The sequence below is a fragment of the Passer domesticus genome, chromosome 3 (genome assembly GCF_036417665.1).
Source record: "Passer domesticus isolate bPasDom1 chromosome 3, bPasDom1.hap1, whole genome shotgun sequence".
NCBI classification, from domain to species: domain Eukaryota; kingdom Metazoa; phylum Chordata; class Aves; order Passeriformes; family Passeridae; genus Passer; species Passer domesticus.
This window is the reverse complement of record NC_087476.1, coordinates 98,273,147-98,293,891: the sequence shown is the minus strand read 5'-3', so window position 1 is coordinate 98,293,891 and position 20,745 is coordinate 98,273,147. Positions and strand designations below refer to the sequence as shown.

Below are 20,745 nucleotides of genomic sequence, written 5' to 3'. Positions count from 1 at the left end.
AGCCCTGGAAACACCATGGTAAAGGTTATTTTTCCATATCTGCATTAACTTGGAGGTGATAGCACAGGAAGTCAGATCACATCAAATGACAAATCATGGATATGAGAAGCAAAAGGATTGTCTTCTTCTTACATCTCTTTCATTGCACTTTCTCTTTATATGGAGATACAGACATAGACAGGAGTGGGTGTTTTAGGCAATTTCATCAATGATCCTCCAGCACTGACAAGCAGAAGGATCACTTCATCATCATAAGAGATACTTTAAGTTATCATGTCTTTGTTATTTAAAAATAAGGTGAATTGAGGAGCAGTGTATTTATCTGTGTTTTCCACTGAGGGGACAGGAATGCAACATTCTGATGGGAGCAGTTTTTCTATTCATTTTCCTTTTCTACTCTTCTCTGGTTTCTTTGCATTAAAAGAAGCATCAATATCAAAATAGTCAGCATTTGTAAGGAAGAAACCCACTTAAAGATCCATGAACTTCAGATATTAACTCAATAGATAACTTTTTTGTAGCCATTTTGTACCAATTTCAAATGTTGAGATGTGTTTCAGCTTTTTTCTTTGGGACCAATTTGCTAATAATGAAAATCATTGTTGTCTTTGACTTATATTCAACACTTCTAATGCCTTCTTCGAAAAGACAGTTTTAATAAGAAATAAAAAAAATTCATTAATTCAAAACTTAGTCATGTTTTGTTGCTCACAGAGAAGCCCAAGCCTAATGTTTATTTTATGTAGGCATTCGATGCTTGTGTCTGATGCTTTTTTTTCCTAAGGGACTGGAAAAGAAATATGTATATTTAAACTTTACTGAGAAGAAATATGGTATGCTTAAGTATGGACTTGGTTTCTGAGCCTTGGTGTTCCATAGTCAAAATTTAATGTAATGTGGTGGTTTGTGACAACCACAGCTAGGGAGCGTTCTCAGTGTTTGAGCTTTGGGATTTATAAACCTAAGTCAGCTTTTGTTTTCTTTGTCCTTGGGCTCTTGTGGTTTTTGTTGGTTGGTTGGTTGGGGTTTTTTTGTTGTTGCTGGCAGGTTGAACACTACTCTCCAGCATTTCTGTATGGTTATAGAATGTGGTGGAGGGGATGGTAAGTGGGAGACTACAGGTAGTCCCTTATGCTTCTGGACTCCTTGCATAGTTAATAAGCTCTGGAGACTGAGGCTAAGGCAGCAAGGTGTCAGATGAGATTTCAGTGAATGTTCTCACTTTTATGATTAAAACATTACTTCAGTTTTCTTCAAATTGTTTTAGATTATTGAAGTTACAGATTGCTCATATAAACTAACCGTAGCAAAGTTGTTGCCCCAACAACTGAGGACTGTCAGACTGGATTTCCTCTCCAGGCTCTCCTGTTGCTACTTTGTATGAAAGGCTGATGTGTATTACAGGAAGAAGCATCAGGTTGCGGTAAGATTGAGAAGAGTGGGAAGATTACCCCTTATACTTCATCATTCATTGCTTTGGTGGTAAAACCTAAATAGTGAGAAAATACTAAATCTTTCTTACAGACACACATTTCAAAGTGTTTGGTTGGCTCTGGGAAAATGAGGCCAAGAAATGGAAGTGCACGCTCTCCCTTTTCTTCCAGAACAGCCTCTGGGCTGTTCAAAAGAAAAGAATCTGTTAAATAAGTGATTCTGGGAGATGTTTTTAGGGTTTCAGTAGTAGTTACTAAAGATGCCCTAACTGAAGATAAGGGCGAGGGAACTGCTGAGTGGCTTACTACTAAGCAAGGTTTAATCTACTGCAGAGGCCTTTGGTCCCTTGTGAAAATCCTGTCAATCTATGACATAGTCAAACATTTGGGAATGCTTGAACTATAAATGTGACTATTATTGACAGAAAATGAGGCAAATGTACACGTTAATTGGAATGACATAAATTAGACTGGAGGAATTAATTAAAAAATAATAGACATGTGTCTTGAAATTGGAAGGTTCTCTCTAGATATTGGAAAGGGCATGGTAAGGTGACTTGCAAGATAGTTCCAGTATAAGAAAAGCTAATCGAAATATTTCTTTTATTAAAATAATAGTTCCTGTGTGTCCAGAATAAATATGAGTTGTAATTAAATCCTGTCAGTTAACAATCCCATTTTCAAGATCTCTCATTATAAACGCACCTTGAGAAGTTCACTTCATTAGTTTGTTTCATAGGACTCGCTGCTGTTGCAAAGTGCTTGGTTTATAGGTTCATGGGTCAGTTTCCTCCACCAGAACAAATGTTTCTCCCCTTTTAGGAGCGTAAGTTTTGATGTCTCATCACTCTGAATTTAGTTCAAACTTGTACATTTACTAATCTGTTTAGTTTCATGAAGGGATAGTAATACTGAAAGAATTCTAGTGATAAACATAGCGAAATATAGAGGAATAATAGAGACACAGCTTTTATGGGTTGTGTGCTGCTCTTAGTCAGTTTTATGCTTGCGTTTTTGAGCATTTTCTAAAATTGTCTTGTCTGTTGTAAAATGCCCATGTCACATGTTTTCCAAGTTATCTTTGAGAGCAAATTCTACAGATCACAGCTGCTTAGATGTTTTCCCCAGGTACTTTTTAAAAATTTTACCATGTTTAATTCTATCTCTGCTGTATTACCTTCAGATCATGTTAAATGTTTGTTCTTTTTAAGTGCCAGATGGGTCTTCAAATGGCTACAGATTTTTATTTTCCTGGCTATTAAGTAATGGAGTTATTTTTTGGAGTTGGTAAAATTGTTGAGATTGCCATCTTTAGCAGAGAACCATTGTAAGAGTCCTCAGCAGCCTGCCCACTCAGTTGGTGTCTTACTAGTCCATTCTGGTGTATGCCCTTCCTAATTAATACTCGTTCCATTATCATTGAAAAATAAAATATTTCTTGCAGTCATGATGGTTTCTTTGTCTTCCTCAGTTAAATTTCATGCTTTACCCTTGCACTGGTCTGTTACCAATATCCTTTGATACAGATTCAAGAATCCATAGAATCTCAATTAGTTGGGTATTAAATTGTCTTCATGTCCTAGTTTTACCAGATGCAGGTGCTGTATAAGCCAGCCCCTCACTGGTTTTAGGTTTTGTAATGTAACAGTACCTTCAAGTAGAGTTTTTTCACTGTATGTGATCTATAATAAATTAAAGTATGAATGCTAAGTGTGGACCTTAGGGGTTCTCTAACTGAAAATTTAAAGTGGATTGTTAAAATAGTGGATTGTTACTCTTCATGGTTTCAGCATTTTGGATCCTGTAAAAGTCAATAATATTTATTCTTTTTTATGTTGGTGAGTTTTCTGGAATAATGACATTTTAGTTGGAATAATGTAAGCCTGCTACTTTATGTAAGAATGGGAAATATGACACCAGGGTACAGAAGTTTTCAGTGACCTTGTTCCTGTACTGAAATAGCTACAGTAAGCAAATTGTCATTATCAGGCAGAGCAAGTAGTATTTGTTCTGTGGGGTAGCCATTCTCAGGGGATACTTTGTAGATGATAATGAAATTCCTATTTCATCAATTTAGGATTTCACAACTGCTTTGAAAATGATGGGATCATATGCTGTTAAAATGGCAAATTTTTTTGTGTCTGTCATGCAATGTGTTATAAGCCTGGTTAATACAGTTGCTGTAGATTCTTTTGTACAAAACTGCATTTTCCTTCCTTAAAAACATTTTTGCATATATAATAATGACCTGAATCTTAAGTTGAAGGTCATCTCTAACAATAGTATGCTTGTTGTCTTGATAGTCTTTGCTTATTAGCTATTCATGAATTTTCTTGCTAAATAATAGGCAAAATATGGTAGTCAAATCTAGAGGTTCCTGTGTAACTTCGGGGAAGAATAATTTTATTGAGCCAAGGGAAATAAGGTTCATTATGGAATCTCATCTTTAAGCAAGGAGTGTCTTTTTGGAGAGAAAACCGGGTCAAAACACATCATCATCAGACTTCCTCCCACCCATCAAAAACCCAACCAACCAAAACAAACAAAAAACTCTACAACAAAACCCCCACCAAGCTAAATCCCCAAAATATTGATACATTGCATAAGATTTACAAATAAGGTGGTGTTATATACCTTGATCCTTATTCCTGAGTGATAAATACATGTAATTGCAACTGTGTTGTCTCAGTATTTGCCACCCTTGCAGATGTGTATTTTTTATTTTGTCTTTGTAATACTTATCTGCTTATTTGAAAGGACAATGAAATGCTTATGAAAAACTTAGTATATGCAATATGCAAAGCTCAGTGTTATTTGAAACTTATTAATAGCGTGTTGCAATTTTTAAAAGTATGGCAATCATAAAAGATGACTTAGCATAAAGAACTCATTTCAGTTTTTCTTCATGAAGAAGAAAAGCTGAAAAAAAAGAGAAAATGTTGTATTTATGAATAAAACCCCTAAGAGCTGAATAGCTTTCCTTTATCATACGTGCTTGTAACTCTAAATAAAGTTCTTTTACAGAAAATCACCTAGTATTTTTACTGTTTAATTAGTTCAGTACTTTTTACTGTGAAAACGATGAGATCTGCTGATAGCTCATATAAGAATATACTGCAATTGTAATTTTGTACTTTGCAGTCTAATATATTTTATTTATATATTTATAAATATAATTTATTATAATTAATACATACCTGTGATACCTTTTTATGACTTTGTTTGTCACCTCTTAATGCAAATGCTTGGGCGTATTCTATGGTGCATTCTCCTAATAGCCAGATATCTGTGTTTATTCTCCAAGTGGGCTAATGCGTCTTTCTGTCTGCATGTTATTTAAAAAGAAAAAAGCTAAAATGGCTCTTTCCAAGTGGGGTTTTATTCCCAGACTATTACTGGAGCTCTGGATTGCATTCAGTATATACTGAAAGTGAAGGTTTTTTCCATCTCACCTTAATTTATTATGCAAAAAGTAGTTACATATGAATGACACTTGAAATGCCTTCAGTAAACTATGAACCAGAGAAGCCAGTGAAGAGTTCTCAATAGGTCAATAAAATCTCTGGGACCTTCGGTACTACTCCCTGGCCATATGTGAATAGTTTCTCTGTTCTCAGTTCTGTGAACAGACACATGAAGAAAAGAAAAAAAAAAAGGCCGTAACTTAAATATTTCACAGTAGCAGTTTCAATGTTATAACATTTGTTACTTCCCATAGAGTACTCTCAGAAAGCAGTTTCTTTTAATTGTGGAACTTTTTTCTGAATAGACTACTGTGAGTCTGTTGTGTACATTGGGATACTAATGGACTGGAGACATTTGATGTTATACCAACACATTAATTTATGCTGTGTAAAAGAATAAGTTGCTCTGGGAATAAAAAACATGCAGATTGTGCATTTAATGCAGTGTAAGAAGCTAGCGCTCTCCAAATAACCTTTTCCTAGCTCACATTGCTAAGTTATGGGAACTGTAGGATTGAAGAGTAAGGAACTGTAATATTTCGTATTGGTTAAAATATTACTTTAAAGACTCTGATTTTCTCCCCTTAGCATGCTGTTTACTCTGACACCTCTTCCATCACATATTTGAATGGACTCATTCTTTATAATGAAATATCTGTTTTAGGTCAGAGAATAGGAATTGTTTGTAACTTAGACTCTCAAAATAACCCAAAAGGAGATTTTTTGGCTTGATTTCTTATGCCATAGCAGTAGTGCAAGTGAAGAAACAGTCTGGCTTCGTATGAAGTAATTTCATGTAATACTTTGACATACCTGTCTTTTTCAGAAGAAATGCTTTGTGATACGCTGATAATGTTCATACTTACCGTTGCCTTAAGTTTTAACTGATTGTAATCACAGAAGTTACCAGAAGCCATGAAAGGTCATTTTCTGCTTGGTCACAGAGCCCTTAGTTAAGCAAAAGTCGAGAACTCAAGATTTTCTTTGGTGTTTTGCTGGATATTGATGGCTAAAGAAGGCTACATACTGGAATTGCAGCTGTCTGATTTCTTGTATCACAGAATCAAGTATTTTAGGTGGTGGAAGGGGTTGGATGTCCTAAATACTTGTTCTTGAGGCAATGGGTGAAAGGAACATTCTGGGAAGATAGATAGGCTCTTGCAGGTTGCTCACCATAAACTGGTAACAGTAACTGGACAACGGAGCTTGAAAGTTTCAGGGCTGTGCAGAAAGTGTGATTTTGTGTGGCAACTCCAGTTTTATGGGCTAGAATCAGAAGCTGAAAGGCAATGGCTTTCATTATTAATGTTATCTTATTAATAAAAAAGGGTAAAAGATTGTCCTGTAAAAGAAGGTCTTGCCTGAAGTCTGGAAACAAATGCAACTTCTTGTCTTCCCTTAGTCTAAGCTATTAGAATTCATTGTATATATAGAATATGAAGTGATTGAATCATGTCTGTCCATTCACACAGTCGTCGTTTTGTTTACGAAGAAATACTAAGCAACAAAACAAAAATAACACTCTAAGTATTAATATCCAGTGCACAAGAGCTCTGAGATACTCTGTTCTTGCTCAACTATTTGAGATACTGCATGTGTAACCCTTGAACTCAACAAAGCAAAAGGATTTTGGTGCTTGAAGCAGCTGACAGCTGCTTATTCATAGCAGCTTTTCTACCAAGCACTAATAGTTTATTGAAAATATTTCATGCATTTTATTGATAGATCTTTCCATCTACTATTTTCTCATATTTGCAGGAAAGAGCAAATTTTCATGTGTTATTTTGATGTTGACTCCACCATATTGTTAACAACAGGATACTTTGCAGTTTAATAAAAAAACCCCTGCCACAGCCACCCCAAAAAGCCCCAAAAACCAAACCCACCAAACCTGAAGGCATTGGAGAAAGGGAGACAATTTTGAGAGGAAAAAGAAAACATCTTTTCTAACAAATGAAGAAGGCTTGTGTTAAAAATTGCAAAGGTGCATTTCATTAACTAGGGATGAGCAGTGCGGGTTTCATGGACTTTCAGACACCCTTATGCATTTTGGCACAGATTTTGCTAGTGTCGTGAAAGTCTCAGGAAGAATTTTTAAAAATTAAATTAAAGTGTTTCTCATGCCTTTCCAATTAAATAGGAACTTGTGCAGATGGTGATTAATGTCTTGCCAACTCTTGTTCTGGTTTTTCCTTGTTGAGATTATTAGGTGAGGTCATTGTTCTGTCAACAGAATTGCATTCTGATTTTAATCAGAATAAAGCTTACCTTTCAAACCTTGCCAGGGTCTTGCCTGTATCATGTGTGTATTTTTGTTTTATTTGTTAAGCATTTAAAGCTTAACTGGATTTATTCAGGCTCAGCTCTTCTGGAAATACTGCCAACTTTTATGGTGCTTGCAGGAAGAGCAAGGTGATCTGCAAGTTATTTCTGTTAATGAGAGTCCTGGTTTACAGAAGCCAAATGCCCCACAATACATGGATGAAATACAAAGGCAAGCTTCAGTTACAGTTCTTCTGTTTGGGGTGCTTGGGATCATCAGTCTTAAGGTTTTTCTCAAGTACTGTTGTCTGTAATGAAGAAGGGGCTAAGACAGGGGCAGGAGGTGTTCTTGTGTTCCACTCAACTGAGCAAGCTAAAACTTTTTTGAAAGTTAATTGATTTGCAGTCTGAGTAAAAGTTAGTTCTGAACAGGAGGTCATGGGTTAACAGAGGCAAAGAGCATTTCACTGCCATGATGGATTTTGCTGCTGCACCAGCTCTGAATTGTTAAAATTGCCGCAGCTGCCTGATTGTGGCTGAAGTGTGGCTGTGGCACAAGTGTCTGAAGCCTTCTTGATTGCACAAACACACAAAGAAAATCCAGAAGCCCCATTTGGGTTTGACGTTGTTGATACCTAGTGAGGCCTGAGTAGAGCATCTTCCTGAGTCCTGTAACTCATCCCTGACAAAAAGAGTCCCGTTAATTTTTCAGAGCTGTGTTTTGGAGGTGATTTCATGTCTGCCACCTCCTCCCTTCTCATCCTCATCTTTTCTATCCTCCTCCCTGGCTTTGACCTTGCCCCTCTTCTATCTGGACTTCTGGCTGACTCTTCCACAGCAGAAGTTAAGGTTTAATTTTTTCTGGCAAATCAATTAATTCCTAAATCAGCATTCAGGGACTGTTTGACTGTAGTGCTTCCCAATCCCAGTGAGTCATGTTGGCAACCTGTGTTTCTTACACATCATCATCTGCAAATATTTAGAGACTGCTCTGTTTTCTTCTGTTTCATGACATAATAATGAGCAAACAAATATTGATTTGTCTATGTATTTATGTACTGAATAAATTCTACCCTTGTATGTAATTTAGAAAAAATGTACTTAGATACCATGCCGTGGTGCACTTCATCTTCAGCTGTCTCTTTACAAGGAAGATATGAGAGAACTAGATGCTAAGCAAACCAAAATTCACTTGGTTGGCAGGTGTGCTTCCCAGAGGCACAGTGTGCCAGACTGAAATCCAGTAGTGTAGCTGGTAGACATGCTATAATCAATCATATATCAGGACTGCAGATTTGGGAAGAAGCTTTCAGTGGGGAATTTGCACTTCAAAATACTTCCCCTCAAACCTGAATCATCTGGTTTGGAGGTAAGGTAAGCTGGAGGGTGACATTTGTCAAACACATGGGATTTGGACTATGGGGGCAGTTTGGAGACAAGTGTGACTTGACATTTACTGATAAAAAAAAGAAAATTTTGAAGCCAAATGGTTTGTACACGTCTTCAATATATTTTAGTGATTTACCTTCCACACCTAGCTCTCTGCTCTTAGATCAGTGGGCGGCTTTTAGTGCCAGTGTTGGAAAGTTAAGGAAGGAGGAAACACCCCAATCTTCCCCCCACCTGCTCCCACACATACCCTCCCAAATACCCATCAAACCAATGATGCAGAAGCAATCTTTCACCAGCTTTCCATGCTAACCTGGCACTGCAGCTGTCTACACTGGCTTTGCCAAAACTGTTATGGATGTGATTTTATATAATAGCAGTGAAAAGTGTAACATTCCCATAGTGCTGTATTACGTACCTTGGCTCTTCCCTCTCTGGATGCTTGCTCCCTTTATGTTTCTGTACATGCTTTGTATAAACCCTTTAAAAAATGATACTATGTGCTGTGGTAAGCTTTGAATGCTCTTGGATGGCTGGATAAACAAGACCTTTGTGTAATCTGAAAATGTCTTTTCCCCAAGAAATAACTTTTAAGTTGTTTCAAATCTGAAGTAAAAATTCGAAGACCGCTGTTTGTGTTTATCAAAATGATGATGCCTCAGGCAGCGTTTTGAGCTTAATTTTATTACATGGGTGTTTTTGCATAAAATTTGGTGATTAGACTGAGCAAGTATGGTGACATGAAATCTTGGTTTTGATAGATTTCCAGAAGAAACAGCCAGACGATGACTCTACTCCCAGCACAAGCAACAGCCAGTCAGATTTGTTCTCTGGGGAAACGAACAGTGACAACAGCAATACCTCTCTAACCACGCAGGCCGCTAACTCCAACCAGCAACTTTTGACAGAACTGAATGTAACTTCACCGAGCAAAGAGGAATGTAAGTGCATGAGTTCTAATGAAGGCAAAGGAGGCATCAACTTTTTGCTTTGTTCTCAGGCTTATGTTTCATTGACTTCCTCTGGAAGTTAATGGCCTGGCTTTTGGGTGAAGGGGAATGTTAGAAGCTATTCACAAAATAGACATTTATGGCTTTAACTGAAGAACAAATAGGAGTTTTTAACTAACTTCACATTTGATATATTGTATTTCTTATATATGTAAGCCATTTGATGAGTGGGAGAGAATTTTATTGTGAGAAACTCCCTCTCACATTAGTGGTAAATTCGTATGTGTATTCTACCATCAACACCAGTATCTGGTGCAATTTGACTTTTAAACATGTTGGTTTTTAATTACTGTAGTTGCACAGAACACTGACTGTAATGTGTGTTTGTCTAGATTGCTATTTGCATATAACTTGTTTCGTGTGGTAATTTATCTATTCTTTCATGACCTATATTTTGCCTTTATTGAACTGTCAAGCAAAAATTCTCCCTGAAGGTAAGTTAGAATTTTTAGCAAACACAGCGAGATAAAATTGACTTTTAAATTATTCTAAACCTCTGTATAAAGTTCATCTTGCATCTCCTGTATTGAGTTGTAAAATCTGCATTCTACAACCTAAGCTCCAGTGTGTAATTTGTAGCTTTATTTTTATCCAGTAGCAGATATATTTTAGAAGGTGCTCTATGGAGAGAAACCCCCTTGAGCTGAGATTACTTTAGGTTGTGGCTAGTGAATAGATCTACACACTGCAAGAAAATGCTTGTTTTTAGTAGGAAGTTTACAAGAGCTACTCTGGTTCTTGAGCATTTAGGCAACTGCTGCAAATAACATTGTTGACAAAGTACTAGGACTAAAACATCTTGCTTTCAGTTGTGTTAACTATTTGCTTAGGATTGTTTTGCTGAATTGTCCAAGTCTTTATTCTCTTTACAGGTATGAAGAGTTTTTAATTGTGCAGGTTGGCTGTGCACAAAGCATAAAATGTCATTTTGGGATTGTGGTGGTTTGTTAGACTAACTAAAGTAAAACTTTTAAACTGTGATGTTATCTCTCTGTATTTGAGACTATTATGAGAAATCCAAGTGCTCAAATGTGAGTGTTCTCTGATGAGTCCTTGTCATAAGACTAAACTTGCCATGTAACTTTTGTCTCTGATTTGTGTACACAGTTGCTGCTGACCACCCTTTCATCTCTTCCTTCTGTTCAGTGCTTCTTCAGGGGAAGCCTGTAGCCTGCTGTTAAAACAAGGCCTTAAAACAAGCTTCCTGGGGAATTCAAGAAAGCACATTATGCTTCAGCAACATATTTGGGCTTCACAGTGCAGGGAACTTAGAGCACCTCGCTTGCTTATTAGCCAGTGTCACAGGGTGCTTCTGTAGTTCTTACTGGGTCAGCTTTCCTGAAAGTTTGTTCAGGTAGAAATGAAATTGTATTACAAGTTTGTGTTACAACAAAGTGTTTCTGTTGTGACTGGGAAAGATTTGGTAAGTGGGAAGGTGATTACAAGAATGGGAAAGAAATTAAATAGTGTCCTTCATTGTGAATTGCTGCGAGCTTGTGAGCATACCCTGAACATGATGGATATTAGGCAGCACAGCCTGCAGAGCATTTGAAAATATTGCCTATTAAAAAAACTCTCTTTATGACTTCCTGCTGGGATGTTTTTAAGTGAAATACAGTAGAGAGATTTATTTACAGCTCTGCCTTCTCTCACATCCCCACTACCTCTTTAATGAAACTTAATATAATTTATCAGAAATAATTATGTACAGATGGAGATTTTCTGATGGATAATGACCTCATTGTGCAAGGTTCTTTCCTGTAATGAAGAATGCCCAGACTTAAATGTCTTTTAGATTTTAGTTTGAGGTTATCTTTTTCTGTGCAATATTTATTTATTTTACAGCATATTCTGTAAAGTATGAACTGCTCTTAGTACAACTGTGTTCTGTTATGAATAGAATTGTGGTAATCCACCAGAAATCAGTTGTATGAAAGCATTGGGCTAATCCTTATCCAAGTGTGGGAAAATTGATCTAATTGGGAAGGATCCTCATATTTCATTCCATTCACCTCTCTTTCCCCTCAAGATTTTGAGGAAAGTCCCGCATCAAGGCATTTGCCACATACTTGAGTCCACAGGGTAAACAGATGGGACAAAATTGCAGCAAGTCATTTAGGCAATTAAAGTCATTTTATGTTACAACAGCTGAAGAAAACAGTAGAAATCACGTGGTAAGATTTATACTCTGCAGCAGAGAAAGTGAAAGGGTTTTTGTAGTTGTTTTTAAATAGTTATTTCCTTTTTATCACAGAATGAAATATACAAAAGAAAATTTCCTTGAACTATATTTTGCAGAAGTTCAGTTTGACACTGCAAGTATTTGTGTGTTTTTTTGTTACTGTTTTGATTTTCTGTGAGAGTTGCATTTGCATTCTTGTGTCTTACATATGCAGCCAGATTGCAGTGACTTTCCATCTCCCACCAGCCTCAGTTCCGAAGAGTTACCTACCACAATGGCTGCTGTGCCTTCTAATATCTCTCCCTCTTATAGGTAAAAGGTAGTTCTCAATATTATATTTACAGTCAACAAAAATGTGATAAAAATATATATCCAGTAGTTGTCAGTATTATTACAGTCAACAAAAATGAGTTAAAAATTTATACCAAGAGACAATAGCACAACTTCAGTAATATTTTCCCCTCCTTCATATGTGTTTGATCTATTATGATATATTACTAATCATTGGGGTTTTTTTTAATTTTGTTGAAATTGGTGAGGGGGAAATCCTGTGGAATTCTTTTCTTTCCCCCTTCACATATGCTTCTTGAGTTGCCTGTTTCCATCCGAAACTTTCAGGTCTCACCAGTTGCAGTAAATTTTCTGAAATAAACTTGCAGACAAAGAGTAATATTGATATTGGTATAGCTCCAGTTAGTCTCAAGCTGCATGGATTTTACTGATCCATTTCTTAACAGGTACTTGAATCAGTCTAACTTTTGTTCTACTGCAGATAAGTTTAATCTGTTCACATTTTTCCTTCCATGTCCACCTTTCATTTAGGAGCTCCTAATGGTAGTTATTTCAGCATCAGTCACTGTATCAGCCAGTTCCTCTGTCAAAGATTTCCTTTTCATATTGGGTGGGCAAGGTTTTTGATTATTTTTAGCAGACAGGAAAAAATGGATTTGACAATGGCTCTCACTTCTCTATGTCCTTACTTTCAGCCACCAACATTCTTTAAAAAAAAAAAAAGGCAGCTTATTAAGCAAGGTTCTATGTATTTTTGGTAGAGAAAAGGTCACACTGCACATGGAATAATTTTGCTTAGTTTCAGGCCTTCAATGCTTTCTTTGGGGCTGTCACATCATTTTTCTGTCACTGTATGAGCAGAGCTAAAGCTAGTTCTGTGCAGGTTTGAAATTAACTGTGTTGTTATGTGACAGGAGAAATGTCAGTGTGAAGAACACTGACTGTGGCAGCTTGATCAGATTTGGTATTTCAGTAGTTTTTAGCTTCGGCTGACAGGATTTTATTTTAATTATGTGCTTAACTTTTCTTGGCCTTCTTGAATAACAAAAACCACAACTGAAAGAGGACAAAAGGAATATCTGCTGTTTCTAAAATAATTAAACAATCTTCATTCATGTGTTGAAGAATTTTTAAGAACATAAACAAAGATCTGGGCTGTTGCTGTGAATGTCAGAAAATACACTGGAGATTTTAGCCCAGAATGATGGTTATGATCACTGGCCACACCTTACCTCTCTGCGTGCTGAATTTTAGATGCCCAAATACAAAGGCATTTCATGACTGGAGGTCTGTAAATTTTGGCTAGTTTCTTTATACCCTTCAGAATTTGAGCCATTGCACTAAAACACTTTTGTCTCGAACATTTAAATTTGCAAGATAAGGTTAGGGAAATGCTTTTTAACATTGTTTATTTTATTAAGCATTTGTGTGCAGTGCTGAAGCAGTGAAATACCCCCAATGATGGAGGAATTTTAATTAAGTTAATGTACATTAAGTGTACTAGTCCTGAGACAAAGATGCAGTAGGCTTCTGTAAGAGATATCTGGCAGAAAGGTGAGAGATTGTTTTTCCTACTGCACCTATTGGATGTTTGTGTTCTGAATTTTATTGCTTGTTGAAGCATGACTGCGTAAAAAGCCACATAGGCTATAGCACTCAAAAAGTAATGGTATTTTTTCTCTTTGGAATAAAATAAAAATATATGTCATTTTTTCAACATTAACTTTGTGAAAAATGGATAAACAAGTGTATTCTTTCTTTGCTTCTTTCTTGCTGAACGGCCTTTTCTCTGACACTATGCAAAAGGTTTCTACCAATTTATAACAACTTCACAGTTTTTGTATTTTGCCTAGGTTTGTGAGTAAAGTTCTAGATGACAGCTTTTCTATGTATGCTCTGAAAATACTTCATATTTTGAGTTATTACGATGACATCTTTAACTTCAATTTGTGCTTTTTAAGGAGAGTGATTTTTTAAAATGACAGTTGTTCTTGGATGTTATTCATTGTATACTTTTTTAAATGACCAAACTTTGAGAATTCAGCTGCTTATTGCAGTAGGAGTCAGTTTTGTACTTCCTGTCTTCATTTGTTTTGGGTTTTTTTCAGTTTAGGTTTTGGGTTTTTTTCCTGAGAGGTGGGGGCTGTGTTTTTGTTTTGTTTTGGGTTTAGTTTGTTTTTTTCCTAATTCAGTTGGTGGGGAGCTTTGTTCTTTGGCTCATCTCCGACTGAAGGTTACATGCATACCCACTTCTGTAACTAGTAAATGTATAAACAGACCAAGCTAGCTGCCTGGTTTTGTCTTGCTTGTCACAAATGGTTGTAGAAAGTAATTTGCTTTGTTGCTACCCTGATTTATTCTCAATAATACCAATTTTTATGTTTTTCTCTGATTCAAAAAAATGCTGTTCTAAAAACCACAAAATTGGTAAAATTGTGCTGGGCTACAGTGAAGCCTGCATGACTCAGTATTAGATTAAACTTATACCTAAACATAACAGAGAAACCTGGGTGATGGTGAATAATTCTAATTTTCTTTATGAACTCTTTATCAACAAGATAGTCATGTGTTCTTTGTCATTGTAGTCAATTTTGTCTCTTGTATCAAAGCAACAGTAGACACATCTCTTGTACTGAGATGCACCTGACTGGTTTTTGATGTTATAGGCATCTTTGGGTTTCTGTGCTACAGAACAAGAACTAGCTATTTTCTCAGACTTTTGCTTTTATTGAATTAGATTATATTAAAAGTTGTTTTACATTAGGGATTTTAAATTTTTTTTATTTTTAGCCTTGTTTTCATTAGAACCTATTTATAAATAGTCTTTCGGTACTGTTTTTAACATTAAAATTAACTAACTCAGTTTTTAAATTCAATTATCATTGAATCTGATTTTTTTTTAAATATTGATCACATGATACATATATTTCAATATCAATGCAAACACTTTTTTTCAAATGCTTTCAAATATAAAACCATATTGAGCTGTGGGCTATTTCTTTTCAGAAATGCCACCAGTATTAGGTACCAGTACAGGACATAAAGGCAGTTAGAAATTTGAATAAAAAGTGTCATCGTCATCTTTTCTTCGGTAAAGATTTTTCTTCAGTTTCCATCTATTCCAAACAGTCTCAGTTTCATATAAAGAATATATCTGTATTTTCTGACAAGCAAAGGTCTGGCACAAAGATTTGTGGAATGAGCACATCTTTCCACGTCTGTGGCATGATAATTTTGAAACATAATGAAGACCAGGTATGGTATACCACAGTTAATTGTTCCTTCTGATTTATAGTCACTTCACATGCAGAGTAGACAGTGTATCCTAGGGTCCCATTTATTAGCGTGAAAGGACCCCATGGAACACAAAACAGAAACACAGTCACATTGGAAAAACGTGGGTTAGAGCTGCACAGCTATTGAGGTTAAATAAAATTGTTTATAAAAATGTTATTTAACAGCTGGTTTCACAAGCACATTTTACCATTCAACTTACACCTACAAAGTAGGGAATATAACATCTGTTACTGAGGAAAAACAGGTAACCAAGTGAGACAATAGTAGGGGAGAAGGTGAAATCTGAATCCTGTCTCCCTTACTTCATTATAGTTGTTAAATTTACTATCTATTCAGCAACAGAGCAGTTCGAGTTTCATTTCCTTGTTCAAAAGCTTCATGAAGACAAAAATCCACAAAAGTACCTAAAGGCTGATTTGTAAAATTAGATTTTAAAAAGTAAGTATTTTTGTGTGATATAGTCCTCTTATCTGTCTAGTAATGACATCACTTAGGTGATCATGCATCTTGCCCATTCTGGAAGAAATAAGCTGTTCTTCAGTGTTGTAAAGTTCTTCTGCCTTTTTTCCTTAAAGATAGCATAGTCTGTCTGTGCAGACTGAACTTAGAGATTTGTTTCTGTTTGTTTGTGTATTGGTGTTCGCAATCAATTACTGTCTTCAGACTCAGTCATGTAGATTAATTGGATTATGTCTCTCCCAGTTCAGGAAATGTACAAATATGTTACTGGTTTGGACAGGTTTCCCAAGGTGGGTTCTTTCCTGTATTGCAAATAGCCATTAAATTGTTCCTGTCCTGGCTGGAACACCGCTGTCCAAGGAAATTCAGTTCTTATGTATTGCCTTCTGCCAGCCTGTTGCATTCAGGGGGTCAGTGTGGCTTATCTGGGGAGGAACCATCACAGTACCCAAAGCTTGAAGAGGAGTTCCTCTGTCCTTATGTTACTGTGATCAAATGTTACTGAGCTTCAGGCACTTAATATTTTTCATCTTAGTTGATTATCTGGCTTGCAGTTTTTGTGACATCTCAAATTGTTTCAATGTATTACTGTAATTTAGACTTTTCACTCATGTGTTAACTTAGTTTTGCTCCATTCTGCATCTCTTTCTTGCACAGTGTGCTTCTGAGTGCTGTTCAAACCCACCTGATTTGTGTCCTCAAACTTAGTGCTTTTTCAAACAGCAAGGAGAGGGGATTAAACACCCTAGTGTTGAACTTTTTTCCTGCACAGGAGGCTCTGACTGAGTGGAATCACTTAACTTTACAGACTGCAGGAAGGCTGACTCAGAGATGTCCTCAGGACAAATACTGCTTGGCAGCAGTTACCATAGTTCAGGAAGGGAGGTGGACAATGCAGAAGGGCATTCTAAAAGACAGTTTAAACATACAGAATTTAGAATGGTCTACAGTAGTAAATAATAGCAATACTAATGTATCCATAGAAATATAAGCAATATACAAAATTTTACTCTTTTGGATATTTAGATAAAATAGGTTTTAATCTGTTTTTCTAATTAATATATTTTGATTACAGCTAACAGTAAGTTACGGAAAGCTGGAGATATCAGAAACCAAAAACACAGTAACTACATTAACAAGACCTATTGTATTAATATATTATAGGGTTCGAGTTATCTTGTTTTGTCCTTTGTTAATTCTATGTTTGAATTTGCAAACTTGAGAATTCTCAAAATTCTCACAATTCTTCTAATTTTTTCTGTAGCTTTTAGTATTTTTGCATTTATAATCATCTTCTCTTGGGATTACATTATCCCTGGGCAGCGACTGCTTTTGTTTGAAAGAGGAGTTGCAAATGTCAGAAACCATACACTGGAAAAAAATAGGAGCAGAAGCTGTTGTGTTATCTGTTAATTTGATATAGAGTTGAAAGATATTTCTTTTCTTCCATTTTAATGTCTTGTTTGTGCTGAGGAAAAAGAGCTCTACAGCCTTGTGGGTTATGTTAGAAGCTAGACATGTGTGGCCTTCCACTGTGCACTGAAGTGTTTTATGTAGCACAGTTAAATAACCTTGCAAAATTTACTTTTTTGGCAATGAAAATGCAGATATATCCTGAATCATGCAAAGTTATAAGCCTACCTTTGTGAACAGTCAAGACAGACTGGTGCTCTATTGTTATGATTTCCCTTTTCTTTTTCACATGCGGAATTTTTATCAAAGCTGTGAGAAATATACTGTCCTGTTTCAAACAATACAAAGATGCTGGAATTAGCAGTTATGTGTACCAAAAGATTCCATGTAGTGACTTCCACGCAGAGCTGCACAGCCAAGCCCACAGTACTGAATTATGCATGACATTTTTAATGGTGGAACAAAAGGAGTAGCAGAAGGAAATGCGGCAAAGTACGTGCTGCCTTCACTGGTTATTAGGCACTAGTGTACATGCATGCAAATCCCAAGATACTCTTTATTGAAACTGTGGTGCTGTGCTATACAAATCAAAGCTGTATGAAAGCCATACCTAATGAGGGAAGAATAAATAACAGGAAAACTCTGACAAAGAGAAGTGCAGAATGCATACCAACTTATTGTACTTTAGAGAGTGAGAAATAAAGTTCTTACATTTGGCTGGATGCTGAAAGTATCAGCTACTGTAAATATTTACTTTACAATAATTGAAAGGATTAGTCTTATTTGTTAGTCCACAGTGATGATGCCTCTCACTGTCTATTCAGTGAAAACTGGGAGAATGTAACTAAAATTATTTACAGAAGAGCTGCTGCATTTTAAGAGGCAGCTGCATCTAAAGTCAGTTCATTGAAATTCTGTACCCTGTTGAATTTTTTGCTAACACACATTTTATACTGAAACCAAATACTTGGTGTCTCAAAGTAGAGACTAACTTAACAAACCTACTCTGTAGGTTTTTGAATATGCCGAAGGTTTTACTGGAAAACTTGGCAACGATTCTGTTTCAGTATTGATTTTCTTCCCCCAATGCACCAATCCCTACACTAAGAATCTTTTGAGCCTTTTGCAACAGTAGTATTAACATAGATCAAGATAACTTTTTCTAGGCCAGAATATTAAAAAAATTGAAAATATTACGTTGTAAAAAATATTTGTGCTTACTTGACTATTTCTGGTTGTTGAGAAGAGGTTGTTGCTTGCCAATGCTGTCAGGCTTGAAGCCAACACCACTTTGGTGATACCAGGGTGCTTGATCCGTCCATCCAGGATGCTTTATTTTTGCCTAGGAAAGGATCCACCCTGGGACTCCCAGTCCTCCTCACTGCAAAAGCAAGCTTGTATCTTATATCCATACTTGAGGTCCCCACCACTCCCCTCCCCTTACCTGTGCAGTTCAGCCATTTCTCACCAGCTCCCTCCTTACTACCCTGGAGAATCCAACTGTGCCTTGCAACATTGTCTGTAACATCTGCCAGCTACTTACGCTGTCACAAGCTGCAATTTCTTTTGTCAGGTTCAGTAGTTTCCCATGTCCTGATGCTTGGCTTCACCTCTGGCCAGGCCCTGATGAGTGTCCTCAGTGCTGGCCTGCAGGCCAAGAACTGCCTTCTTGGCCATTGTAACCACCCGTTAAAAGCTTGCCTGTTGTATAGGTATGAAATGGTGTGTGCTGCTGGAGGAACCTGTTGAGAGAACAATAAACTCATCAAGTTTATTGGTCCTTCTCTGGAAAATTGAGAGTGTAAAGCTCTGTTCCCAAGTGGACTTCATTGAAATCAAACGCACCAGAATAAGTTCCTCACATTTTGCTCCCTCAACTGCAGAATTTTTTTATTTTTTTAAGAGTTACAATGCTATGAGTGTTTTGGGGTAAACAAAATTGTCTGAGACCTGAAACTTAGTGAAAAAGAGAAATAAAGGAAAGCTTCAATGGGGAGCATCCCAGAAAGAAGCAAAAAGAAACAGTTTACTAACAAGCCAGGCTTGAAAATACTTGAAAAGGTAAAAACATTGCCACAGTCACAGTGCTGCTTTCCAGTTATGCAAAGACTGGGGGGAAAAAACAAAAGGGAAAAAGTATTTTTAGTATTTTTCAGTGCATGAAGACTTAATGTTAAAGGTTATCCTGTTATACTAAGCTCTGTTGTATTGCCAGCAAGTATTACTATATCACCAGCAGTTTAGTGCAAACTTGATTATTGGTATTTTGATAGCCAAACTCTAGTAGGTCTAACTCAATTTCAGGCTCTCTAGTATCTTCCCATTTATAATATTCAATTTTCAAAGCTATGATGTGTTATTACCATTGGCAGTGCTACTGTCAATTTGTCTTGGCTTCTCTGCGTGGAGTTTATTTTTATTTATTTTTTTTCCTGCAAGTCACTGTGTACACTCAATTGGTTGCTACTTTAACAAGATCTCTGGAGAACTCCTCAACGATGATGCATGTTAAGAAAAAAGGCAGAAAGCAATTTTCTACCAAGCAGATACCAGATGAGTGGGCAAGAGTCCAGAGCTGAAAAACCTTAAACATGGAAAGAGCTTGTTAGCATATGCTTGTGCCACACTTAGAACACATAATGAGAACAAGATCAGAGGCAAAATTGTTATCTCACTGGAGTCAGTAGCAAGATTTGATATCAGAGAAGTGATCACTTTGTCCCTTGTGTTACTTGTGGGTCACTTAAATACATTTCTAGCATTGCAATTACGGTGCATATTTTCCTAAAAATGCCTCTTGAAATATTTATAAAGTATATTTTAAAAGTGTAACTTTGTCCCAACTTTTCATCTATTTTTTTACCACAACACATTCACATTCAACTGGGAAAGAAGTACTGAAGAGTAGAACTATTTCTATATGTGCTCTCCAAAGACAAGTGCTCCTCCATGTTTTTTATGTTCTTAAGTATAATCTTGATGTAGTTGTAAATGTTAAATATAGGTGGTGTTTTGAGACATACAATCTTCTCTGTTTCCAGGTGGGCCATGCACAGGTACAGCTCATGCCTCGTTAACCACACCAACCAAAAGATCTTGCGACTCAGGTATGTGTTTTGCGGGATCAAAAAATCAGGCTTTGCATTATATTTAGCAGTTATAGTTTAATCGTAAAGGGTACTAACCATACCTGGCAAATGCCAAATGAAAGTAAATATTGTTGCTTTGCTGACAGAAATGTACATATAAAAGAATTAGTATGGCAGATAGTTCATCTGAGAATCCTGTTAAACATAATTCTATAAATACACATTGTTTTCAGTTAATCTTTGTAAAAACAAGACATACAGGAGTAATCAGTTTAAGTCTAATGATTGTGACAGTGTTCTGGAAATCCTGCCCTTGAAATGCAAAGTGTTCTGAGTACATTGACTTTCCCTGATTGAAGATGCAGTATAGACAGCTGATCTTTGCTTTGAGACTAAATTTTACCTGTTTTGGGTCCTTTTGATGCCTTTATTCCTATATGCAGGATGTAGATGGAT

At 36.4% G+C, this 20,745-nt stretch overlaps 1 protein-coding gene across 2 annotated transcripts in view; it reads left to right on the top strand.

Moving 5' to 3' along the window:
* Nucleotides 1-20,745, top strand: part of ZFAND3 (zinc finger AN1-type containing 3) — a 132,050-nt gene that overhangs the window by 77,706 nt on the left and 33,599 nt on the right. For both annotated transcript variants that reach the window (XM_064414568.1, XM_064414567.1), the window contains exons 4-5: nt 9,310-9,489; nt 20,242-20,307. In XM_064414568.1, the coding sequence (XP_064270638.1) occupies nt 9,310-9,489; nt 20,242-20,307 (246 nt within the window). The remainder of the gene's footprint in view (nt 1-9,309; nt 9,490-20,241; nt 20,308-20,745) is intronic.